The 27,513-nt window shown below is 38.5% G+C and overlaps 1 protein-coding gene across 1 annotated transcript in view; it reads left to right on the top strand.

The window, feature by feature from the left end:
* Positions 1-27,513, top strand: part of LOC114691799 (ATP-binding cassette sub-family G member 3-like) — a 78,427-nt gene that overhangs the window by 20,017 nt on the left and 30,897 nt on the right. Inside the window, exons 2-8 of the mRNA XM_037209250.1 lie at positions 2,383-2,604; positions 6,811-6,870; positions 7,580-7,694; positions 8,246-8,398; positions 21,163-21,299; positions 25,716-25,867; positions 27,000-27,101. Of these exons, the coding sequence (XP_037065145.1) occupies positions 2,402-2,604; positions 6,811-6,870; positions 7,580-7,694; positions 8,246-8,398; positions 21,163-21,299; positions 25,716-25,867; positions 27,000-27,101 (922 nt within the window). The 5' untranslated portion in view covers positions 2,383-2,401. The remainder of the gene's footprint in view (positions 1-2,382; positions 2,605-6,810; positions 6,871-7,579; positions 7,695-8,245; positions 8,399-21,162; positions 21,300-25,715; positions 25,868-26,999; positions 27,102-27,513) is intronic.

Here is a 27,513-nt window from a genome sequence, read left to right as displayed (position 1 = left end):
GCTTAATCCTCAGCACTGGTCAAGATGGAGAAAATGAACCTCAGTAACCAGACCAGAACCAACTTCTCCACAGTTATGGTAATGGGTATAATAAAAGTAATGGGCAAAACTAATTCATCATAAAACATGAAGTTAGAAACTGATAAAGGTGAAAAGAACAATAAGAATCATTGAGTAAAGGATGTGTAGAAAGAAAGGTTAGAAAAAAAGAAAAGGAGCAGAAGAGAAAAGAGCAAGAGATTAAAAACAATATAGTTACAACATTTAAAATGTGTGAATAAAATTAATAAACTGTAGGCCTACCATCTTGACCCATGGAAGGTGAGGTAGGAGGATCACAAATTTGTGGCAAGTCTGAGTCATCCAATGAAAGCCTGCCTCATAGTCAACAACAGTAAAATTAAAGAAACACAAGACAAGGATTTTTTAAAGATTAAAAACTTTTTTAAAACTTAGAAGTAATGTACTATATGAAAAGAACACATAATATTTTAATATCTGGAAGAGAGAGACTTGGGCGAGCCTCCCTCTTGATGCTCTCATAGAATTTTCCAGGTCTGGGGCATTGGGGTCATACTTGGTGTGTACCGTCCCTCTCTGCTGCCGCCTTCCCGGCTGGTGCTGGACACAGGACACAGGTGCCTTAAGTACAGAGCATCATCTGCTCTCAGACTGACTGTCTTTGTATGTTCTTTGCCACTGCAAGTCCCAGAGGTCATGTGGCCTGTAGTCCAGGTAGACACTTCCGTTTGTGGGTTTGTCTAAACAAAGCCATGTCTCCCACATGCTTTGGGGGAAGTGGGTGTGAAGTCCAGTGTGGAGTTCCATAATGGAGAGAAGTCCCGGGAGCCAACCTTTGTGTCTAAGCATTTTCAGATCCTATCCAGCAGCAAACCACCATGAAATAAGCAAGAAGCTGTGGAAATTGAATAATCCTTTCAATCAGGTTCCGAGTTCTCAGCCTGTTTGCTGCACACAAATTGCAGCATGAGGCAGTTTCACAAACCAAAGAATCTTCCAGCCACCTGCTCAGAACTCTCAGGCTCAGCAGTCATCTACAGGAGCCATGTCATTCCCGGTACAGGAGGCAGGGCTGCCTGTCCTCAGGCCTCCACAGCCTGAGCCTGGAGTGTGTCTGTCAGTCACTCTCACCTACACGACTGTCCCTCATGGCTGCCCACTACCCAGCGCATCCCAGGGCACCATGACTTGTGCTTGATGGTTTTGGATCCCCATCACAGCTCAAACTCAGTGAATAGAAGCTCCTGGTTCTAGCACTGAGAGAGACCGAGTGTGCAGAGTGTGGGCTGTGCCTGGCTGTGTTCCTTTGTATTGTATAGGACAGTAGTTTTCAGAGTGTGCCTTGCCCTGGGTGACTCCGTTTTGTTCCTCAATGGTTTGCTTCATTTTGAAAGCAAATACTGAGCAAAAATAACTCAGTGGTATGTGTGCAAGTGTCCAGCACAGATAGTAAAACATAGATTGATAAATAACATATTAATACAAATAAATTATCCTACCTATAAGCATATCAAGCCAGGAACATCTAGACCCATGGATGTTTGAAGACCTTGTCCAAGAAACCAAGCTTGTGTCCTTGTCCAAAACACCAGAGCAAAGAGTGCTGTCATGCCCTCACTTGGATCACATCCACTGAGTCATCATCAGGCCACCTGATGTGTGCATCACTAGACACAAGGCAACAGACTCTCAACTCTGTCTTAGGACTTCTGCTCACCTCACCATGATCAGCTGTAAGTGAAGTGGCCTACTTGAGCTCCCCTTTGTTCAGAGGCCTTACACAGGGGGAGGGGTGTAAGCTCTGTGCTTTGAACCAATCTTGCCCCTTGAACAATTTCTGTACTTTGAACTGACACTGTGCCTTGAACCAACTGAGTGTTTTGGCCACCCTGTGCCAGAAGAGCTCTCTCTGCATGTGTATCTGCTTTGTGATTTTGCCTTCCACAAATTCACACATCTGCACACCTGTATATGTGCCCACACCCACACACAGAGGAGATATGGTAATGGTGGTCATGTATTCTCCCTCTGAACATATATGATATCATAATATCCTTTTGAAATAAGACAAATCTACCACCTCATCTGTCCCCTTCTTCCTTTATGAATTATGAATAACATTTATACTCTGCTGATTAAGGCTCATTTGTTTACTAGGAATTTGGTGTCTAAGGGGAGTCTATGTACTCAGTTATGTCCGTTTCTCATTGGGTCCTTAGGTAATCACAGCCATATGGACTGTTAATCAGGAAGGAATCTGCCTATGACTGCACAATTTAGAACAATACTGAAGTGTGCTAATTCCATGTAATAATGATATGTGTGTGGACCATCAACTTACTACTGCTGTTCCTTCTACAGGACGGAAGAACCTCTTGAGATGTCTTCCAATAATGACCCTGTTGCAATCCCGATGATAGAAAGAAATCCCAGTAACCTTCCTGGAATGGACACGAGTGACCCAAACACATTGCCTGGAGAGGCTGTGTTGAGTTTTCATAACATCAGCTATCGAGAGACAGTACAGAGTGGTTTTTCATTTCGTAAAAAAACAGAGGAGAAGGAAAGACTATCTAATGTCAAGTATGTGCATGAACTAAAGATATCAGCATATTTTATAACTTTTTCAATAAGTTGTCTATTATCAATAAGCTGTGTGTATATGTGTGTGTGTGTTCAGTGTATATATCTGTTTAGTGTATGTTTAAGTATATGTGTGTACATGTATATATATATATGTTTATATGTGTGTATAAGTGTATGTATTTCTATCTGTTTACATGTGTGTGTAAGTGTATGTGTGTGTATGTGTTCACATGTGCAGATGTGTGCATGCTATGACACACCCATGGCACAAGGCCATCACAGGACAACCTTGAGCACTGGTCTTCACCTTCTACCATGTTGCAGACAGAGTCTCTCACTGTTCACTGCTGGATGCACCAGGTTAGCAGCCTTCAAGTGTCCAGGGATTCTCCTGTCTCTGTCTCCATCTCTCCATAGAGCATGGAGTTCCAGGTGCCCACTATTGCACCCAATGTCATGTGAATTCTGGATGTTTAACTTAGGTCCTCCCCCTCACATAGCAAGTGTTTCACCCAATAAAACACCCCCCCCCCAGCCTCACCTTGTCATACATACAGATAGACTCATTATCACAGTGAAATTAATGAGATGGAAACTAAAATAACAGCTTAATGGATTAATGGCACCAAAAAGTTGGTTCTTTGAAAACGCAAACAAGCTGGACAAACCATTAGACATATTGCATACACAGAAAAACCAATCCTGAGAAATGTTTTTAATTCAATTAAATTAAGGATAAAAAAGTAATATAAAAGGCATTCTGTTAAAATCAAGGGATATGAGATAGTATTGAAAATTTAATACCTAGAAATTTAAATATATAAAGGAATTGTATATGTGTCTGTCTGCACATACACTCTCATAACTGAACTGAGGGTTTCTAACAAGCTGTCTGGGTCAGTTACAAGTGATGAGATGGAAGCAATGAGGAAGTCCCAACAGAAGAAAGTCTGAGTCCTCGTGTATTTGCTCAAAACTCATTAAGAGCTAAGAAGAGCTAAAACCAACATTCCACACATTGTTCCATAACATGGAGAAGCCATGCTTCCAAGCAAATTCTGAGGACAGAGCACACACACCAAGATTTCCCTGCTCAGTCTGTATAGACTCTTCCTCCCAACCCCAACCATGGCCTCTGTTCTTGGGCACTGGTCATTTCTGCTCCTCCACCAGAACTTCCATCATTTTCTTACTAAGATGGGAATGGGCAGGGCAAAGGATTGACACATTGTCTGGATTGAAATAAGAAATGGGGATGTACCTGAGTTTTTCTATAAGAATATGCCTTTTTCAATCTGGATATTCACTACTCTGAATCAATCAGTTTTCTGACATACCTTGTGTTTGTGCTGTACATATACATCAATGATGAATGTCCTCTACCTGAAGCATGACTCCCAATTCTAAACTGAGCATATGCTAATCTCTTTATCAGGGAAGGAAATCATCATTTTATGTGTATATATTTAGCTTTTCTATTTTGATTAAGGTGGTTTTGTTTTGATGTGTTTGAGTGTTAAACTTAGCAAAGCTCTCCAGTCCTCTGGAGTGCTTCTTTTTAGTCTTTGGATTTCTACTCAAGATATTTTAATTTTGGTTTGATTCTATTTTAATAGTAATGACACTGCTATTAATATCCCATGATAGTGGTTTCTTGTGACAAGGTTTACAGGGCAGCAAGCAGGGCTATATGAAGATACTCATCATCAAACTTTAGAAAGTTTGTTATATACTTGACACATAAAGGCTGGAAATGTAACAGAGTCTTCATGAGAACCTGCTACTTGCTTCAAGGAACACTGCACTTAGATGTACCATGTTTCAAAACAGACAAGTTCTATAATAAATAAAAGGTGTTTTGTGATATCTGAGGCATTTTTTCTGATGAGTCCCCACTAACATTCAACATCTTACATAAATAATAGATCTTTATTTGTAATACGAATCATAAAAGGTCTTATAATAAAAAAAAATACCCAGAGCCAGATATTGGGGTAAAAACTGAAAGACCAGAGAAACAGAACAAGCCATAGTCAACCTCATCTCACCAACTCCCAGCTGATCCTGTTTCCATGAATCCTCAGACTGAAAGCCTCTGAGTCCTCACCCCTGAGGGTCTCAGTTGAACTGCTTAAAAGCCACTAGTTCCTGGTCCTCATGTTTTATATACCTTCCTGCTTCCTGCCATCACTTCCTGGGATTAAAGGTGTGTGTCCTTCCCAAACAAAGACATTAGATCTCAAGTGCTGGGATAAAGGTGTGTGTCACCACACCTGGCTCTGTTCCCAGTGTGGCCTTGAACTCACAGAGGTCTAGGTGGATCTCTGCCTCCCAAGTGATAGGATTAAAGGTGTGTGCCACCACTGTCTGGCCTCTATGTCTAATCTAGTGGCTGGCTCTGTTCTCAGATCCCCAGGTAAGTTTTATTTGTTAGAGCACAAATAAAATATCACCACATTTTCCCTTTTTTCTCTAAAATAAAAAAGTTATAACTAATATAAGAAAAACTATATACAATAAGTACAATAAGTATATACAATATGTACAGTGAAGAATTATATTAACAATGTCTAATCCATTAACATTTGAAAAATTCAGACAAAAATTTCATTATTTATCCTATTTTGGTGAGTCCAATAAAAAATTTGTATATAATATACAAAGATCGAATCTAACGTAAAATATTTAAAACTAGTAGTTGCATTTTAAAAGTTGATTCAATAATTTACCTTTTTATCTTATATCGATATCCCCTCTTTTTTCTTTTCAGAGTAGATTCAATAATTTACCTTTTATCATAATTATATTCTCCTTTTTCCAGGGTAGATTCCATAATCTACCCTTTATCCATCATTTCTATATTTTTTTAGTAGATTCAATAATCTTCCCTTATCTATCATTTCTTTATCTTTTTTCAGAATAGATTCAATAATCTACTTCTTATCTATATCCTCTTCTTTTCTTTTCTCTTTTTTTCCAAACAAGAACCCTGAATCTTATCTCCTTTGTTTAGCCTATTTTTGACCATTAACAATGAATAACTTGTAATCAACCATCCTAAACAATGACAATTATCCATAACCCATCAAAAGACCAAAAATCAACCACTCCACCTTTTGGGAATGTATGTGTTGCTTTCTTGAAATTACTTCCTGCTGTCTGGGGATGAAGATAACTTTAGGGGATTCTGAAAAGAAAAATTTTGGATCTAGGAAAGTTACCTGTATCATTTGTTGTCTAGTCTCTGAATAATTCGAAAACACAATGCTTGTCTCAAGTCCTTGCTCAAGCAGTCTGTGAGGCTGGATCATCTGATCAGCTAGGCATCTCAAAATTGTCTTGAGCAGTTTGTAGTCCAAAGTCGATCTTTGGGTGGTATTTGTCAGCTTAGTGGTATTATCATCACTCTGATGGAATCATTGTTGTGGGGCCCCATAATCTTTTTAGAGACTTCAAATTTGCTGTTAGGCATGGTCATGATTCCCTGCAGAAAAGATACTCAAACACAAACACATGTATAGGCAGCTACATGAACCCCTTTTTTCTAGGCTTAGTTAGTACTCTATATGACCATTAATATTATGACAAAAGTTTAAAAAAAATATATATATATATATAATAAATTTTGTTATAAAATTAATACCTGAAGAAAAGTTTTAAAGAGTCAAAATAGAACCAAAGAATTATGAGTATAGTGGCAATAGAATAGTCCCTTAATTTTGGTTTTTCTTCTGTCCCATATCAGGTGGCTTTTTTTTAACATGATATAGAGATTTTGCATTTTCTTTTAACAAGCATGCTTAGGTTTAGAGAAGAAGAGAGCCACACTCTAACTCCAATGCCAGCTTTAATTTTTAATTGAACTGAGACTACTCAAAGACCATTTGTCCCCAGAGGCTTTCAGTCTGAGGATTTGTGGAAACAGGATCAGCTGAGGAGTTGGTGAGGTGAGGTTCTCTGTGCTTTGTTCTGCTTCTTTGATCTTTCAGTTTTCACCCCTATATCTGGCTATGTTTTTTTTGTATTAATAAGATTGTTTAGCAATTTGTGTTATATCAATTAGTAATTAAATTTTTCCTATGACTTTGTGCTTATTTTCTATGTACAATTTCATTCAATATCAACAGAATATTCAGTGTAGAAACTAACCTAATGTAACGACTTTTAAATAGACAAATCAACCAGTATGATTTGTGTTTACAGTGGGATCATGAGACCTGGCCTCAATGCCATCATGGGACCTGAAGATGGGAGCAGATCTTGGTGAGTATAATGGAAAGCACATGCGAGCCCTTTGTATTCAGTTTCTGTGCTGTAAAAATCACTTCCACAGGGGTTATTTATGTATTGTATGAGTGTATCTGTGTGAGTCTGTAAGTATTGTGTGAGTATACCTGTGAGTATATATGTGTGAGTCTGTAAGTATTGTGTGAGTATATATGTGTAAGTCTGTAAGTATTGTGTGAGTGTATATGTGAGTATATATGTGTGAGTTCGGACCCATGTGCTGTGGATAATGTGCAGGAGGGTGCATTCAATTTTCTACCAAGAACAGAAAGTCTTACTAGGTCCACTTTACTGATAGGAAATGATACAGTGATTGTATATGGTATTGGATCATATTATTATCTAATGTGGGGGAGATAGTATTAATATTAGAAAGATGGAGCAAAGTTTTCCGGGAACAAGAAATCATCACTAGGCCCAATTCTCAAAATACAGCAGCTCATTATGAGTTTGAGTCTCCAGGTCAGATTGCAGGGAGGGACAGTCATGTGAATCATGTCTTGCATTCATAATTCTGGGCTGTGTGAGAGAGAGAGAGAGAGAGAGAGAGAGAGAGAGAGAGAGAGAGAGAGAGAGAGATTTCAGTTCACCTTATGATATGCAGAATATTTATTCTGAGTAGCAAAAGGTGATAGCATTTACTAAAGAGACAAGGTAACTATATAACATATATTATCTGTTGTAGGTTATTGGATGTCTTAGCTGCAAGGAAAGATCCATGTGGACTGTCAGGAGATATTTTGATAAATGGAAAACCTCGACCTGCTAATTTCAAATGTATTTCTGGTTATGTACCACAAGTAAGTGTTTAAGTGTTGGTGGGTTTATAATTTTATATTTCCCCTGCCTCTGTATGGGTAGATGCCCAGCTTATAGATTTGTGTGTTTCCAATTAATTATATGACACAATACAGTCCCAACATTCTCTACACCAGCTTTTCCTAGTGACTCGTCAGCCTCAGGCTGACATTATTAAATAGGAAGAAGGGGAGGGATTGGAGGATGACATCTGTGGTACAGCATTAGTAACTGCAGCTGTGATTTAATTCTACAAGGGACAGCTGCTGTCTGATTTTGTCATCCATTCTTCTTTCTCCACTGCTTAGAAGATGATTTCTGCAAATAATTGTAGGTATTAGTTACCAAAATCCCTGTGCTCTACTTAGAAGACAAGTGGGAGGGAGGTGAAAATGATTTCATCAGGCTCTGTACTTGAGATTAGTAACACTGAAAGTTTATTTTTCAGTAGAGATTTACAATGGGTATGGTTTGTATGAGGATTAGGTCACATTTGTTGGAATGATTGTCTTAGTGATAACTGTATTTAATTGAAAAACTATTTAACCTTAAGAATGACGTGGTGAGGCACATGGTGACTGTGAGAGAAAATATAGAGTTCTCAGCAGCTCTTCGACTCCCAATGACTATAACGAGAGATGAAAGAAGAAGGCGAATTGATGAGGTCCTTGAACTTCTGCATCTGGATAAAGTGGCAAATGTCCAGGTAATGTGAAGAAAAATCTTGAAAGACTTAGAGCCAAGAAGAGAGCAAGACAGAGACAGAGACAGAAGGACAGATAGACAGACCTGTGTGGGTTATATGACCCTCAGTAGGCAGTTTCCTCTAATGTGTGTGGTCCAGGTGGCTGCTCTCTGTATTAATGAGTAAGTGGCTGGTTACATGATGTAAAGTGGAGATTGAGCTGGGAAGCCTTCTTAGCAATGGTTAAACTGGGAATGGAGTGTGAACCAGGAGGGAAAAGTGTTCCTCACATGGCCATTTCCAAGTTTCCTCACATGAGCCTCCTCCTCCTCAGCCTTAAACTCTTGACTCATGGAGAATCTGACAAGTGCTTTGAAGATGTAACCAACCATCTTATTAAATAAGAAACACAGAACCAATGTAAAAGAGAAAGCCCAGTGGTCAGAGCTCAGAGCTAAAACCTTACCCTTGCTCCTGTGGTGCTCCTACCTCTCCGAAAGAGAGCTACTTCCTGTGTGTTTGTCTTTAAATAGTCTTTCTGTTCTGCCTTCTCATTGGTTGTAAACCCAAACACATGACTGCCTCATCACTGCCTGTAAGTACAGCCCTCCAGGTCTTAAAGGCATAAATCTCCAGTACTGGCTGTATCCCTGAACACACAGAGATCTACCTATCTCTTCTACCAAGTGCTGGGATTAAAGGCATGAGCCACCACTGCCACCCTCTTGCTATGGCTTTAATAGCTCTGACCACCCGGGCAACTTTATTTATTAACATACAATTAAAATCACATTTCAGTACAAATAAAATACCACCATATCTCCCCTTTTCTATTTTAATAAAAAGAAAAAAAGCAAAAGGTTATAACTAAATAAGAAAAACTACATACAAAAGTACAATAACTATATACAATATATACAAGTAATAAATACCTAAACAATGTCTAGTCCATTTGTATTTGACAAATTTAGAGCCAATAATTTCATTATCTATCCTATTTTGGTAAGTCCAAAATGTATCTAATTCACTTTTTATCCAATTCATCTTCAACTATAACTAACTAATCTTCAAATATAACTAACTAATCTTCAACTCCCTCAGAGACCCAAGAAGGAAATAATATTAGCTAACAAAAATAAAAACAGGAAGTGCATGCAAGCAACTTCCAAAAAATTTGTGAGTTGACAGAAACAGCTAGCTGCCTGGACAGTCACCTGAGGTTTCTCCGCAGTATTGGAGCATCATCTTCAGCCTATAGGCTTAGCATATCTGACAGACTCATTTGTGAAGTAGGATGTACACAAAGTCATCAGTTCAACCTCACATTGGGTGAGAATAGTCCATGTACCAGAAACACCTGAATTCCACTAGTGTCATGTCATGATTCAGGATTTTAAATTCTGAAAATTTTTGACGGTTTTTGAATTCAGCTGTCCATTCTTCTTGGCTGTGTATATATGGCTTCATCTCAGCATCCCCTTCTTCTCCACACCCTCTATTAAATGCCAATCTACTATTAAGAGGAATGAGCTTTCAGTTGCTGTTCCATTGCACAACAGAAGCCATCGGCCCACTGCCTGCTAAGCTGCCTTCGAAGAAAAGGGCACTGTACCTTTTCCAGATTGGGAAGGCCACTTCAGGGTTGGTGCCATATTGTCCTGGCCTCAGAAGATGCCTTGTGATGAAGCCATAACCACACTTGTTTTGTCAAGAATCAGTAGCCTTTGTCTTGTGTTCTGTCTGTCCATTTTGTCCTGTTGATTCGAGGATACTTTGTTGTCCAGTGGGTAACTTTTGCCACAATGAAAGTTAACTTCATATGCAGTTTCTTCAATGCCCATATTTTCTCTGAAGTAGATTGGTAATGCCAGGAGCCAACATGTCTCAAAAAAGAAAAATTTCTAAGTTATTAAAACATTTTAAATGCCATATTCTGTAGATCTCTGAAGGGTTTGAAGATGACCTGTCTAAAATATATCTGCTTAATTTTTAAAACATATCTAATATGACTACAATTTCTATTGTAATGTCTAACTACTAACTTTCATTTCTTTATATCCTAATAGTTGGTAATAATAACGTTCAAAGATCAGAAAATTGCATTACATTGTTAAATGAATGGTATAAATAAAAGATCAGAAAATTGTATTACATTGTTAAATGAATGGTATAAATACAATTAGAAATATAAATATAGCATTTTCTAACAATATCAATTTCTAATTTGTATAGAATATAAAACAATCCAATCCAATGTAAAGTATTTAAAACTAGTAATTGTCTTTTTCTTTTTTTTAAAACAAGAACCTTAAATCTAATATCCTTTGCTTAGCCTTTTCCTAACCCTTGACAACAACTTGTAACCAACCCCCCTAAACAATGAAAATTATCCCAGACCCCAAACCCATTAAAAGGACCAAAAAACCACCCACTCCACACCACCTCTTTAGGAATGTGGGCTTTGTATTCTTAAAATTGCTTCCTGCTGGGTATGGTCGAAGTTATCATTATCCTGAAAGAAAAATTTTAGGCTAATTGTCAAATTCTAGGAAAGGTAACTATATCCTTCATTATCCAGTCTGTGTATAATGCCAAAGTTCAGGGTTTATCTCAAGTCCTTATTCAAGTAGTCTTTGAGACTGGATCATCTCAGTTAGTCATCTCAAAATTGCTCTGAACACCTTGTAGTTCAAAGTTGATCTTAGATGATGTTTGTCAGCTTAATGATATTATTATTGTCCACGTGGAATTGTTGTTGTTGTGGAGCCCCATCTTCTTTCTGGAGACTTCAGTTGATGTTAGGCCTGGCTGTGATTTTCTGCAGAAAACTGATAAGAGACTCAAACACAAAGACATATATATGCAGCTAATTGAAGCCTTTTTTCTAGAATTAGTTAGTACTCTATATGACCATTTATATCTTAACAAAATTTAAAATGTATACATATATATCTATATATATATATTAATCTTGTAAATTTTGATATAAAATTCATACTTTAAGAAAAGTGTAAAGAATCAGAATAGAATCAAAGAGTTGAGATTAGTAATAGAATAGTCCCTTAATTAATTTGGCTTTTGTCCTGTCCCATAGCAGATGGCTCTTTTATTCTGGCATGATACAGGGAGTTTGCATTTTCCTTTTAACAACATGCTTGAGTTTAAAGAAGGAGAGAGCCATTCTCCAACTCCAAAGTCAGCTTTAAATTTTAATTGAACTGGGACTATTAGAAGACCAATAGTGTTAAATCTTTAGAGAAAAGCAGAAACAAACATTTAGGAAGACATACAGTTTTTTAGATAATATATACCCATACGCTGTTTCACTCTGTTTCCTGGGATAGATGATCTGTCCCTTTTCTTCAGTTGTCTCATTTGTCTTGTGTTCTTCAGATTCCTTAACCTTCATTCTCCCAAAAGACAAAAACAAAAACCTTTCCCCAAGACTAATTTTGGGAATGTTCCTTTTTGGTAAGTTATTATCTGAGTCAATGAAAAGGCAAGTGTTACTGGTACAAGTTAGTTTAAATTGGATGTTCATGCTGGTTGATGAACTATCACCTCCTCTAATTAAGAGGTTTCTCTTGTTCAAATCGAACCTTTATCAATTTTGATGGTACCCACAGCTTATCTTCTCCCATAGAAACAAAAGCAAAACCTTGTCCCCAACACAATACATACCCTGGTTTCCATTCTGAAGTCAGCACATACTTAAAATATATAGGCTGATTTAATTCTGTAGTTTTTTTCTATTATCCAATGTCTGTCTGCAGCTGTTGTTCCTTTCTCATTGGCATTAAGAAAATTCAAAGTTAATAGAGCATTATGCAGTCTATTTCTGGGGTGTTTTGTTACCCCTTTCTGTTTATTTAGCTTATCCTTTAGAGTTCTGTTTGATCTTTCTATAACTGCTTGACCTGTAGGATTATGCGGTATGCTTGTAATATGCTTTGTATTATCATAAGCAAAAAACTGTTTCATTTTAACAGAAACATATGATGGAGCATTGTCAGTTTTGATTTGTGCAGGTATACCCATGATGGCCATAACTTCTAGCAAATGAGTGATTACAGAATCAGCTTTTTCAGAACTCAAAGCAGTTGCCCATTGAAATCCTGAATAGGTATCCATGGTGTGGTGTACATATTTCAATTTTCCAAATTCTGCAAAATGAAACACGTCCATCTGTCAGATTTCATTCCTCTGAGTATCCTTTGGGTTACATTCTGCTGGTAATGGCATTTGATTGTAGAAGAAACAAGTAGGACATTTCTTTACTATTTCCTTGGCTTGTTGCCAGGTTATGGAAAAATCCTTTTTTAAACCTTTACTATTGACATGATGTTTTTTTATGAAATTCTGAGGCCTCCAGCACATTTCCTATCAATAATTTATCAATCTCATTGTTGCCTTGTGCTAGAGGGCCTGGCAGACCAGTATGGGTTTGAATGTGAGTTATATATAAAGGATGACTCCTTTGCCTGATTGTATCTTGTAATTGAATAAATAGTGAAGTTAATTCTGAAGCATCAGGGATAAATTATGCAGTCTCAATATGTGATACCACTCTTTCAGCATACTAAGAGTCAGTTACTATGTTGAGAGGTTCTGAAAAATCCATTAATACCAACAGGATAGCATACAATTCTTATTTTTGAATTGAATTATAACAACTTTGAACCACTTTACTTAAATTTTCTGATTTGTAACCTGCCTTTCCTTGTTTGTTGGCATCTGAATAAAATGTACGAACTCCAGATATGGTTTTTTCCCCTACAATTCGAGGCAAGATCCAACCAGCTCTCTTTATAAGATCAATTCTATCGCTTTTAGGATATTTGCTGTTAATTTCTCCAAAAAAATTACTGCAAGCTCTTTGCCAAGGTTCACTTTCTGTCCATAATTTTTCAATGTCCTCCTTAGTTAAAGGTATGACAATTTCTGCTGGGTCTATACCTGCTAATTGACGAAGTCTCAATTTTCCTTTCCAAAACAAGTCAGAGATTTTTTTCCCATAAGTTTTTAATTTTTTATTTGGTTTATTTAGTAAAAATATCCATTCCAATATAATATCTTCCCTCTGCATTAATATTCCAGTAGGAGAATGCCTAGAAGGTAAAATAACCAAAATGCAATCCAGCTTTGGATCAATACGATCCGTGTGCCCTTTATGTACTCTTTTCTACCAAGGCCAATTCTTTCTCAGCTTCAGGTGATAATTCTCTTGGACTATTTAAGTCCTTGTCACCTTCTAAGGTTTTGAACAAATTATTCAGTTCATCATTTTTTTACCCCAACAATAGTTTGTAGATAAGAAATATCCCCAAATAATCTTTGAAAGTCATTAAGAGTCTGTAGTCTATCTCTCCTAATTTTCACCTATTGGGGTCTAATTTTTTGTAGCTCAATTTTATATCCTAAATAATTAATAGAATCCCCTCTTTGTATCTTTTCAGGAGCAATTTGTAATCCCCAGGAAGTCAATATTTTCTTTACTTCTTCAAACATTCTTTCTAAAGTATCTGCATTTGAGTCAGCTAGTAAAATATCATCCATATAATGATAAATTATAGATTCAGGAAATTTTTTACGTACCACTTTTAATAGCTGTTGTACAAAATATTGGCACAAAATATTGGCTATTCAACATTCCCTGTGGGAGGACCCTCCATTGAAATCTTTTAACGGGTTGAGAATTATTATAAGTAGACACTATGAAAGCAAATCTTTCTCTGTCTTTTTCTTGTAAGGGTATTGAAAAGAAACAGTCTTTTTAAATCAATAACTATGAGAGTCCATCCTTTTGGTAACAGAGTAGGAAAAGGAATTCCAGATTGTAGAGAGCCCATTAGCTGAATTACTTTGTTAATTGCTCTAAGGTTTGTTACCATTCTCCATTTACCAGATTTCTTTTTAATAACAAATACTGGAGAATTCCAAGGGCTGGTTGATTCTTCAATATGCTGAGCATTTAACTGTTCTTCTACCAGCTCTTCTAAAGCCTGGAGTTTCTCTGTTATTAAAGGCCATTGCTGGACCCATACTGGCTTTTCTGTTAACCATTTTAAATGTAGAGCTGTTGGTGTCTTTGGAAGATCATCAGTTGTTGTTCCCTGTTCTTGTATAATATGGATGGCTGGTGACCACTCATTAGAACAATATCTTCTAATATTTCTTTCAGAAACATGTGCTAGTTTATGATTTGTTTCTGAGATTGGAGGGATGTTAATCTGAGTATTCCATTGTTGAAACAGGTCTCGACCCCACAGGTTCATAGCTATGTTAGCCACATATGGTTTTAATTTTCCTCTCTGTCCTTCTGGACCTATACACTCCAGCCATCTTTAACTCTGTTTCACCTGAGATAATGTCCAAAATCCTAACAGTTGAACGTTTACCTCTTGAAGAGGCCAAGTTGGATGCCAAAATTCGGGTGCAATTATGGTAATGTCCGCACCTGTGTCTACCAGACCAGACAACCAAGCACCATTTATTTTTATCGTTAATTTTGGTCTCTGTTCATTAATAGAATTTGCCAAAAATTTTTCTTTATGTTTTCTCCTGAATTTTCTATTCTCTCTGTTTTATCATCCTGATCAGCATGATTTATTCCAATAGGCATTTGGTTATTTAATTGCTCTGAGCAGGGGTTTCCTCTACGGCTGCAGGAAAGGTTTGAACTGGATTTGCTATGGGGGCCTGCATGAGGCCCCTCTGGGAGTTTACCGAAGACTGAGGCAAAGGATTACCCTGTCTGTCCTTTGTTGATCTACATTTTTTGGTCCAGTGTTTTCCCTTACCACATTTTCTGCATACTCCAGAAGGGCATTCTGTTGCCATTGTTCCTTGAAGAAACATTGTTTCTAGGAATGACCTGTTTACAGTCCCTTTTCAAATGTCCTTGCTTTCCACATCCAAAACATCTAACATTCCTCAAACCTTTTGAAATTGCTTCTCCTACCCACATATCATCATGGGCATGAGCCTCAACATTAACCGTGTCTCTAATCCAATCTTCCAAAGGTGCAGATCTTGCCTTTAATGGCCTGATTATTCTTTTGCATGCTGCATTTGTATTCTCAAAGGCCAAAGATTCAATTATTATCTTACTAGCTTCTGAATCCGAGACCATTCTCTTTACTGCTGAAGCTAGTCTTTGTAAAAAATCTGTGAAAGATTCTATTGGGTCCTGTATAACCTTTGTAAATGACTCAGTTTTTTTCCTGGTTCCTCAACTCTGTCCCATGCATTCAAGGCTGCCGTTCGACATAAAATTAGGGTTTGGACATCATATAAACATTGTGTTTGAACTGAAGCATATTGGCCTTCTCCAATGAGCTGATCCTGGAAAACTTGTATTCCTTTATCCCTCCATTGTTTGTCTATGTTTTTAGCCTCATCCTTGAACCAAGTTAAAAACTGAAGCCTCTGGCTAGGTTTAAGAACAGCTTGTGCCAGCTCGCACCAGTCCCGTGGTACAATCCTATTATATGTTGACCAAGAGTTTAACATTTGCTTTACATATGGGGAATGCATGCCCTAAGATACTATTGCCTCCTTAAACCTTCGTAAATCCAACATTTCAATTGGAGCCCAAATATTTTGTGTAGTCATTTGATCAGGCAACTGCTGTATGGTTACAGGATATATTAAGGGTGACTGTGTGAAAACAGGCTTTCTTTCTGTTACCTTATGATCCAAACTTGAAACAACTTCACTGTAAATTTCTTCTGTCTGAATTTTTACTGGTTTAACAAGTTTTTCTAAAGCTGTCATCCTGGCACTAAATTGACTATCTTTTTAAATAGTAAAATGAGGATAAGCATAGTAATAAACTGCATAATTCAATCAATATTAATCTTCTCATATAGTTGTTCCATTGTCAGACTGCCTAAAATTTCAAACAAAACCCATTCTTCCAATGTACACATAAAACCCATTTTTTTTAAATGTGGAAAAAAATTTTTTAAATAGTTTCCTTTAAAATATCTGATATGTTGTGACTTACCAAATCTGCATAGAACAGTAGAAATCTGAGGGAATTTCAAAACAGCCTCTTTCTCTGTGTTTCACTATGCACTTATTTCTTCCAGGTTGTACTTGGTCTCTTTAGCATTTCCTTCTGATTTGTTCAGTGCTTGTTATTTTCTGTAGCCTTTTTGTGTTTTTATCTCATCCTGTCTGTGGTGGCTAGTATTAACTGTCAAGTTTACACAGCCTATAATCACCTGGAATCGTCTAGAAGAGAGTCTCAATGAGGGATTGTAGTCAAGTTGGCTTGTGGGCATTTCTGTAGGTGACTGTCTTGATTGAGTTAAGCGATGTGGAAAGACCCAGCCCACTTAGGCAGCACCAATCTTTTGGTTTGGGTCCTGGGTGTCATGAGAATGGGGAAAGTGAGTTGAACACTGACAGGCTTGCATGCATTCATCCCCTCTGTGCTCTTGACTAGATGTAACCAGCTGCATTAGCTTCCTGCCTGGACTTCCCTGCAATAGTTGACTGTACTTCTAAACTGTATGCCAAAATAAAACATTTTTTTAAACTTTTTGTAAGACCATTTTATCTTAGTAACTAGATGGAAACCTAGGATAGCCTTTTGCCTTCACTCCCTCCTTCCTTATCCTCTGTCAAAATTTATTACCAGCTCATGTATTATATTTTAATGATACAGCCTTGGGCAAGAGCAAGAAAGAATTGACTTGGTGACTCCTATGAGGATTTGTGTAGGATCAGGAGGGGTAATAGATAAGTGGTGAACTTCACAGCTAACTATGTCATAGCTAACTAGTGTCTTACTAACATATTTTGAAAGAATATTATGTAATACTTCATTCCTGAATACTTCATTATTCTTAATCTTTAACAATTAAAGATACATGCTTATCTTAACAATTCCATTCTTAACTATCAAAATGAATGAAATCTTGATATCTTCAGTCCTGTCAGGTTATAACCATTCACATTCCCCAAATGTTTTTTATTATTACATTGTTTATAGAACTTGATCAGTTACTGTATTTATTATATGCTTAGAGATTATATCAAGAATGCTTCCCTCCTCTTGTGTTTTCCAAATCATCCTGTCTCTCACAACAACATCGACTCATTGAGAAGATTACATATAGATGTCTGCTGAGCAGACATTTGGTGGTATGGATGGAAATGGGCTCCTCAGAATATGATTCTCATGGATTAACTCCTGCGGTGACTCCTCCTTAGAGGCAGTGAGGAATAGGAAGGTATTGACTATTGATCCCCATGATACTTTTCCATTTATGAGACATTTGTCTCGTTGGGCAGAATAACAGAAAAGCTGACATTCACCATGCTTTCTTTTTTTTTCCTGAGTGATGGAATTTTGTTTGCTTTGACTCTGTTAATTATGTGCTTTTATATTTACAATAAAGTTCTTTCTTTTGTTCTGTTTTTAACAATAATTACTCATTGCCCTAAATTGTTTACTTTTTTAAGGAACTACATAAGAAGATGTTTATTAACTTCTTGCAGTCATAAAATGTAATAGACTACCAGAACTTTAATATAATATTTTAAGGATAGCTTACAAAAAGAGTGTGTGCTTGTGTGTGTGAGTGCATGCGTGTGTGTGTGTGTGTGTGTGTGTGTGTGTGTGTGTGTCCCTGCCCAAATGCCATAGCACACACATGGAGGTCATAGGACACCTTTGTCAAGGGTCCATTCTCTCCTCCACCTTGTTTATAAGGTAGGGTCTGTCTTGTTCTATTGATACCCTACACACATGCCTGATGCTCATGATCTACCTCCCATCTCACTGTAATTACATCTTGATGGAAATACAGATGCATTCCACCACATAAAGTTTTATATATGAGTTCCAGAGATTGAACCCAGGGTTCAGGCTTGTGTGGCTTTGTCCCTTCTCTTCAGCCTTTCATAAGATTTTGATCTAAGAAATATATAGGCAATATGAGGTTTCTGTAAAAGTTTGACTGTTGTATAGCCAGCACAATAGTATACTTGCTAATATCAGCCTCCTGGTCTTCTTGGTATTTACGCCAGCATACTCACTAAAGTTGTTTCTCACTTCAGCATTTAAAAAGAACATTAAGTGTGGTGATGTATTGTTTACTCCAATAAAGCTTGCCTGAGGATCAGAGGACAGAGCCAGCCACTAGATTAGACAAAGAGGCCAGACAGTGGTGGCACACATCTTTAACCTATCACTCAGGAGGCAGAGATCCATCTGGATCTCTGTGAGTTCAGGCCACATTGGAAACAGAGCCAGACAGTGGTGACATACATTTTTACTCACCGTACTGAGAAGCACACATGTCTTTGATCCCAGGAAGTGATGTAAGTGATGGAAAGGTGGAGTAAGGTATATAAGGTGTGAGAAAACAGGAACTAAGCAGCAGTTCATCTTAGACCATTTTGGGTGAGTACTCATAGGCTTTCAGTCTGAGAATTTGTGGAAACAGAAACTCACTTTCTTTAGACTGAGGATTTTTAGAGGTAAGGACTAGTGGCTGGCCATTCTGTATATCTTGCTCAGAGGAAAAGATCATCTAAGATTTGAAACAATTAGGTAGCATCTTACTCCTGAGTGGTGGAATTTTTCCCAGGGGCCTGCCCTGAGAAAATCCCTCCCAGGGTTCTGGAGAAGACGCTACATTCATTGTGGTGTTATCTGAGGGAAAAGAATTTATATACACCATACTCTTTATTTATTTCTCTAAGTCAAAAAACTCTATCTACACAGATCTAGCTTCTTCCTCACATATGGCTCCTCTCTGTACCTGCCTCCCTATCATAGACCTAACTAAGCTCCTATGCTTTCGACCTCATCTTCTTCCTCTGTTCCTTCATCCTCTATCTTTCCTTCCTTGCTCCTTAACCCTGGCTCTGAAAAACAGAAATTCTCCTTCCTCTCCTTTCCTCTGACCATGAGGCTCTGCCTCCTCTGGAATTCCACTCCAGTCCTTACTGCACCTGGCTAAGCAAAAAGCCCTGTTGTCCTGAGTCAATAGCTCTGATGCTACTAGGCCTGAAGGCAAGGGATGGTCTGAGCTTCATTTGCACAAGAAACAAAGCTATGCATCTACAGCCCTCCTGTCTCCTAGGCCCTGCAGGGGTATTAGTTACCTAGTGGATCAGGAGTGGGTCTGAGAAGTTTGCCAAATGGCCTAGTAGTATATGGGCGCCCAGGAATTTCATAGCAGAAGACAGCTGATATATACTAATAAGCTAAATAACACCAAATATTCCTTGATAAATGGCTTCCTCTTGAAAGACACCTTGGGCAGTCAAGGTATAGCTTATTATAAACAGCTGAATCTCTATAATATATTCTTGTGGCTCACTGCACCTGAGTACTTACTTTTCATCCATAAAATAAGGACATCTGCTTACCTATAAACTCTATCCTTAACTATCAAAATGAATAATTCCTTTATATCCTCAGCCTTGTCATGACCACACTCACCCACATTCCCCAGACATCCTTTGTTGTACGTTGTCCATAGGGCTTGGTCGTGGTTTTGATTATCATGTTTGGGGAGAATTGTTCCCTATTTCTGTGACCCTCCCTCGACCTTTTAACCCCTCTCACTTTTCACAATGACATTGACTGGTGCAAAGACCAGAACAGTTTGGCCTGTAGACTATACCACCCTTTGGATTTGTCTACAAGCATGAGTCATGAATTCTGTGATGCTGTACAGTGTAAATAATGTCAATTTGCTAAGTCTTAAGAAAGTTAAAAAATGTCTTAATAAGTCAATATGGAACTTTTGATAAAAAGCAGTGTGTATGTGTGTGTGTGTGTGTGTTGTATTGTGTAATATGTGTATTTTGGTGTGTGTGTTGTGTAGAGTGCCTTTCTTGTGTGTGTCTTCCCTGTGTGTGTTAGGAGCGTGTTAAATGATAACTAAATTACTAGAGATACTGCATCTTCTCCTGTCCCGTCTTCCTCCTTCCTTAGACAGAGATCTCACTGAACCAGTCTTGGAGTGTGATAACTTATCACCCTAGAAGATGTGACTTGGTAAAGAACAAACAGTAACTGTCATTAGCATGGGTTTCATGTCAAGTCTGAGCTGAGCCTCTTTCTACTCACTTGGAAAAGAGAAACTGTGATTGATATATTGTATAACCTAACAAACTTATCTGGGGGACTGAGAACAGAACAGCCACTTGATTAGACACAGAGGCCAGAAAATGGTGACACACACACCTTTAATTCTATCCCTTGGGAGGATGAGATCTGTATGGATCTCTGTGAGTTCAAGGCCACACAGGAAACAGAGCCAGGTAGTGGTGGCACACACCTTTAATCCCAGGACTTGAGATCTCATGTCTTTGCTTGGGAAAGACACATGCCTTTAATCCCAGGAAGTAATATAACAGAACACAGAAAGGTATATAAGGTGTGAGGAAATAGGAACTTGCTCTCTTCAGGCTGAGGACTAGAGGCTTTGAGCAGCAGTTCAGTTGAGATCCATTTGGGTGAGGATTCAGAGGCTTTCTGTCTGAAGAAAAAATAAGTTGAGGAGTTGGCAAGGTGAGGCTGGCTATGGCTTGCTCTGTCTCTCTGATCTTCCAATATTTACCCCAATACCTGGTTTTTCTATTAATAAGACTGTGTAGAAATTTGTGCTACCAGAAACCTCCTTCTTCTCCCAGCCATAGTTTTGCTCCTCAGGATAATGACATAAAAAAACCTTTTCTTGCTGAAACAAACAAGTTCACTAAATGACAATGAATGTGGTTGTTCTTGTTGATAATGGTGGTCATTGGTACTCTAGCCTAGATCTAAAGAGCTTAAGAAAAGGACCAGTATAGCAATGGAGCTGGTTGCCAAGCATTCCATTCTGTTCTTGGATGATCCCACCACTGGCTTAGACTTGAGGACTACAATAGATGTCATCTCAGTCCTGAGAAGGTAAGTGATGAAGGAGCATTAAATTTTATTCACTTAATAGCTGGTCAGTTGTATGTATTTTTAGTGCAGGAGATTCAGAAGTAAGCCACAGAATTTCTTCTTTGTTCATTAGAGGAAAACTTCAGTTAACAAGGAACACACATCAAGAACAATGAGACAAGAGCATAGGGAAAGATGGCTGTGGTGAAGGTGGAGCACTGCTTTACATAAATGTCCCCATAACCCTCAAGCATGCGACAATTGAGCTGTATGTGAGGGGGTGAGATCTGAACAGAGCGCTGTATGGAGGGAAAATGCATTTGTTCTGAGGCAAAACATGTTTGATGTGTCTGGAACATTATTAAATAGCCCAACTTGACCAGATCCGGTGGCCTGAGGGGATGGAAAGTTGCTAGTTCACTACTAAAGACACCACAGACTGGGTGACTTGATAGAAGTTAAATTTATTACAGTTCTGGATCTTGGAAACCAGATATTAATGTATCCACAGTCTGTGTCTTCTGAGGCCTCAGTTACTGAACTGTGGATGGTGTTTCCTTCATCTTCATGTATCTATGCCCTGATCTCTTTAATGGACACCAGTTACATTAGGACACACTAGTAATTTCATTTAAACCATTTTAAAGACTCTTGTCTCCAATTATAGCCACATTCTAAGTTCTTAGATGTGAGTCTTCCACAAATGAGTTTTTGGGAGGACGTAATTCAGCCCTCCTCATTCACAGTTGAAGTGAGGGGGCTGTTGTTTGGGTTGGTGTAGAATTCTTGGGCCACCTGGGCCACTGTAAGGACTAAGGTTTCCATGGGAGGGGATGTGGGAAGGCTTCTGAGTTTAGAGCAGAGCATGCATCATGGAGAAGGTTGTGCAGTTCCACCAAGGTGATATAAAGATGTCAGCAGGAGGTGGAGCTGTGGGGGTTCCTTAGTTAGGAAATGGTGTGTTCTGGAGTGCTTTGAAGATAGAATAAATAGGTTATCTCAGGGACTGGCCCAGGATGTGGTGGCTGAGAGAATGGTTCCTAAGGTCTGGGTCCTGAACCTGGGGTAGAATGAGTAAAATAAATGGTATTTTATTTTACTCTCAAGAAATGTCTTTGGCTGAAATATTTATAGAAAAAAAGTGTAAGGATTAGGTTTTTACATTTTAAAAATTAATAAGAGTTTCACACTGACCGAATAACCCCAAGAACCGTACAAGGACTGTCCCATTCTCATGACCTGGGACTCTTGGCTGTTGAACTCTACTGCACTCTCTGTCTGTCCTTCCTTCCCCTTGTTCTTTGTTTTGTTCTGACATCATGGTCCATCATCCTAAACACTCCTGCCTGTCCCTCCAATAACCACATCATCCACCATTGCACCTTCCCAGAGAGGAAGTCAACACCTGGGTCCTTGTCACCTTCTAAACTGTAGACTCCTCAGGTGTCACACCTTCCCTGTCTGTCCCTCTCTTGTCTGCTTCAGGACACTCTAAGATCAAGTTCTTGTCATCTTCAGTATGGAACGCTTCTCTCTGTTCCTGTGTCTCACGCCATGGCTAGTCTTAGTGCATCGCATGGGGCCATCCTCAGTGTGGTTCCTCCCAGTGTTCTGGAGCAGACTCAGGCCTGATATGCTGTGTTCTCCTTGGTCTCCAACACTCGTGGAAGTGAATCTTCTATGATAGAAATACTTAAATTATTTCTATCTATCTATCTATCTATCTATCTATCTATCTATCTATCATGTGTGTGTGTGTGTGTGTGTGTGTGTGTGTGTGTGTGTGTGTATAGCATGCATGTAGAGGTTAGAGTAAAACTTCAGGGACTTGGCTTTCTCCTTCCACCAAGTGGGTTTGGGGAATTAAACTCTTTAGACTTGGCATCAAGTGTCTCTACCCATTGATCCATCTCACTTCCCTGGCTTGAATCTTGATAATCTAATCATGCTGGTAGTTCTGGGTTATATCATAAAATTACAGTTTTTCTTTTTGTGATTATTAATAGTCTGATGAGGAAAACTTTTTATGCCATCATTCTGCTCCTTATCTCGTCTCCACCAACCAGTTGTCCTGTGAATTGGTATCTTCTCCTCTTGTTTTAATCACTTCGCCATCTGTCATACCACTGTGTGTGGAAAGGTTTCCCTCCTCAGTTCCTATGTTGTACAGTAGGGTGTAATATGTTATTCTTCATTATCCTAAGTATAAAAACCAACTCCAGTTTGGCTAGTGGAAGCCCCTTCATTGTGAGGTTTTTTTTATGTTTTTATTTATTTTTTTAGAAATTTCGTACAGTATATTTTAATCTTATTCTTTATTTCATGAGGATTTATATATTTAAAATAAATATCTTAAAATTAAATTATTTTACAAAAGCTGGAGAGATGAATTAACAGTTAAGAGCACTTGGTTCTCTTCCAGAGGACTCAGGTTAAATTCCCAGCATCCACATGGCAGCTCACAACCATCTGTACCTACAGTTCTAGGGGATCTAATACAGTCTTCTCAACTCCACATGTACCAGAGACATGTGGAGACTCTAGGGCAAACACCCTGTACAATAAATAAATATTTTTAAAAGAAATTATTGACAAGGATACATACTTTTAAAATAAAAATTTACTTTCATGTAAAAAAAAACCTATTTCTGTAGGTGTGATCCTGTAGGTGTGATTCTGTAGGTATGATTCTGTAGGTGTGATCCTGTAGGTGTGATCCTGTAAGTGTGACTACTCTAGGTGTGATTCTGTAGGTGTGAGACACTGCTCAGGATTCCAAACTAAATGCTGTGGGAGGAGAGACTGAGGCCACAGATCCTAGACCTTACTTGAGGAAGGCTCTTGTCATGTCTACTCTGAGTCTGCAAGCTCTCTACTACCCTCCACCTGATGTTCCAGCTTATGACAGAGGGATTTTCCTGAGCCTAAGCTGCTTTTCCTACAACCTCTTTTAACATTTTAATTCCATACCAGTTATTTATCTCTCCCTGTGTCCTTTTTTATCTACCTCTCTCTTCCTCACATTCAGGCACACACAATCCTTGCTGTGTAGCAGTGAGCTCCCATAGTTTCCTGGACAGGCATTTTAGTTCACACTGTGTACAGCTGCTTCTTTCTCTTCTTACCTGGTGGTACTCTGTTTTACTGGCAGATGGGTTGCATGTCTGTTTTATTCCTAAGGAATCCTTGTCCATTTCTGTCCAACCTGCATTGATATTACTATCTGGCCTGGCTGTCTTTGAGTCTGTCTATCTTTGGATACAGTGATACCTCACAGTATATGCTTATGAGGTGCTTTTTTTGAAGTTTCATAGTTTTTCATTTTCTCTGTAGCCCAGGCCAACATCACTTTCTTGCCTCTGGCTTCTAAATGCTGGAATTCAAGGTGTGCACTACACTTCATAGCTTTCTCATACTCTTTTCCTTTTCTCCCTCCCTCCCTTCCTTCCTTCCTCCCTCCCTCCCTTCCTTCCTTCCTTCCTCCCTTCCTTCCTTCCTTTCATTTTTAATCTCTCCTTCCCTCCCTCCAACCTCTCTCTTTCCTTCATTCTTTCTGTTTGTCTTTTTGAAACAGGGTCTCATGTACCCTAGGTGGGCCTTGAACTCCTGATCCTCCCAAGTGCTGGGATATTACAGATATGCCACCATACCCAGCTTTTATAGAAATATTTTCATAGCAGGTTTAAACACTGTTTTTGGTTATTGGTTCTCCTAACAGAAGATATGACTCCCTGAAATGGTAGTTCAGCTTATTTTTTCCTATCATGGAATTAAACCAATGATCAAATCCCAGGTTTATAACTCACTAACTGACTCTTTGGCCTGTTGCTTGACCTTTTAAGCCTTATCAACAGAAAGGGGGGAATTGTATTAGAATTTCCTTATGCTGATATTGTGAAAATTGAGGTGAGGTTCTTGCTGAAGTGTTTAGCAGGGAGAACAAGTGGTTAGTAATGTGAATCACAGTTTCAGAACAATGAAAACCAATTCCTGAAGAGGCAGAAAGTGAAAGTGATTGAAGGGAATTGTGCATACAATCATAGTTGTAATACTTGCTCTGTCATGGGTTCTCAAGCTTGAGAAAATCTGCCCATCACCTGGGCTGCCTGTTCTTGATAGGAATTCTTTACACTGACTCCCAGATATTCTGATTTAGTGTCTGAAAGACTGACCAGGGATCTACATTGTCAGTAACACTCTAGTGGACCCTGAACTACTGACATTCCACACTTTAGAGGTCCTAGTCTTTTAAATAAAAGCTTGGAGCTTGTTTTCTCTGTACTGTACAGGTGCATAGTACAAGTGAGGCAGGATTTTTTTAAGGAAATTTAAAATGAAATGGGAACAAAGAGTGTAACTTCAGGAATAAAATGTTTTGTGGAGAGTCTCAAGGTTCCACTGTCCAGTGACTTATGACTTTCCCCTCTTTGAACTTAGGATGTCTATGAGTGGAAAGACAATCATCTTCTCCATTAACCAGGCTCAGTACTCCATCTTCCGAATTTTTGATAGCCTCACCTTAGTGGCCTCAGGAAAAGTCATGTATCACGGCCCTGCACAAGAGGCACTGGAGTACTTCACATCGGCAGGTATGGCTGGCTTTTGCTGTGAGAGCTCCTTCATTCAAGGGATCTGAGAAGAGAACAGGGCTTCTCAGGAGTACTGCTTGACCTTGGTGCAGACTTACTGTGTGTGGTTTCTCCATTTTACAGGATTATGTTAGTTGTGCAGCACAGGCTTGTTGTTCAGGTCTCTCTTCTATCTGCTGTCCTGTGTCACACCTATGCTACAGTATTTTTCCTGAGCTTTTTGTTCTGCTTCCCAGTTGTGGTGACTCTCTTAATTAACATGCTGGCCTCCGGCCTAGTTTACTGTCACTGGAACAGCTTTGGGAAGGCCAGCATCATCCTGTTCTTGCTCAGGAAGCAGATGGTGGTTTTTAATTTTCCCCTAGTGTGATCTGACTCTGAGGAGCTGTGGAGACCTTACTTAAATTAGCGATAACTTTGTGTTTCAGGTGTAGGCAATGTTTGGGGGCTGTAGTGGCTTAAGTGGACTCATGTTTTTGTTCTGTCTGATTTTTTCAGAGTCAGATTAGATGATGAAGTATTTTCTAATGGTTCATGATGTCAGTTTCATTTTAGTGAAATATGAATATACTTATAGATGATTCTCCAAGTATAGGATTGAATACTTACTCTCCACCACTACTTTTTGTTTTTGTTTTTCGATACAAGGTTTCTCTGTTTAGCTTTGTGCCTTTCCTGGAATTCACTCTGTAGCCCAGGCTGGCCTCGAACTCACAGAGATCCGCCTGCCTCTGCCTCCCGAGTGCTGGGATTAAAGGTGTGTGCCACCACTGCCCAGCAACTACTTGTTTTTGATTAATCTTTGTCATTTAAAAATGTGGAAGCATTTATGAGACTTTGGAGTCCAATAAAAATGTAGGCCAAATTCAAATGATTGTTTCATAGGAAGAATTAATATATATGTATAACATACACATATACACATGTATATATTCATAAATGTATACACATATATATATATTAGACTAGGAAGTAGATATTGTTGAAATACTATAAATATATATATATGAAGAAAGAATAAATTAGTGGGGGAGGGGCAAGAAGAGGAAGAAGTTCTTAGATTCTGTTTCCCCTCCCTATTCCACTCTCTGAAAGAGGGTCCTCAGGTTTGTGTTCTTGCCTGCTTTTGTAGATTACAAATATGATTCCCAGAACAACCCTGCAGATTTCTTCCTGGACATCATTAATGGAGGTTTCTCTGCTATATTAGACACAGAGGAAGAAGGCTATGATGGTATGTGAGTCTTCTAGAGTCCCAGATTTTTGACTAACTGATTTCATTAAAACACAACCATGAGTCTCATTAAACTATAACTTGTAATGTTAAATAACTGTCCTAAAATTATCTAATAGACATTGCCATCAGTTAGTGCTGTGTTTCTTATTTAATTTATAAAAGACCATTTATATGATATTGTCAGTTCTAAAGGAAATTTCTGTTAGAAAGTAAATGTACTTATTGTTTGTCATATTATTCTTGTTATTATTTTAGATGTGGTTTGCTTATGTAGCCAGACTGGCCTTAAATGTGTGCTCTTACTACCTCATCTCCCAAGTGTAGGTATTACAGGGTATATTGGTTAGTTTTATGTCAGTTTGTTACAAGCTGAAGTCCTGAGAGGAAGGAACCTCTGTTAAGGAAATGC

The sequence above is a fragment of the Peromyscus leucopus genome, chromosome 10 (assembly GCF_004664715.2).
Source record: "Peromyscus leucopus breed LL Stock chromosome 10, UCI_PerLeu_2.1, whole genome shotgun sequence".
In the NCBI taxonomy this organism is placed as follows: domain Eukaryota; kingdom Metazoa; phylum Chordata; class Mammalia; order Rodentia; family Cricetidae; genus Peromyscus; species Peromyscus leucopus.
The sequence above is the reverse complement of the archived record's forward strand: the minus strand, read 5'-3'. Positions and strand labels throughout refer to the sequence as shown.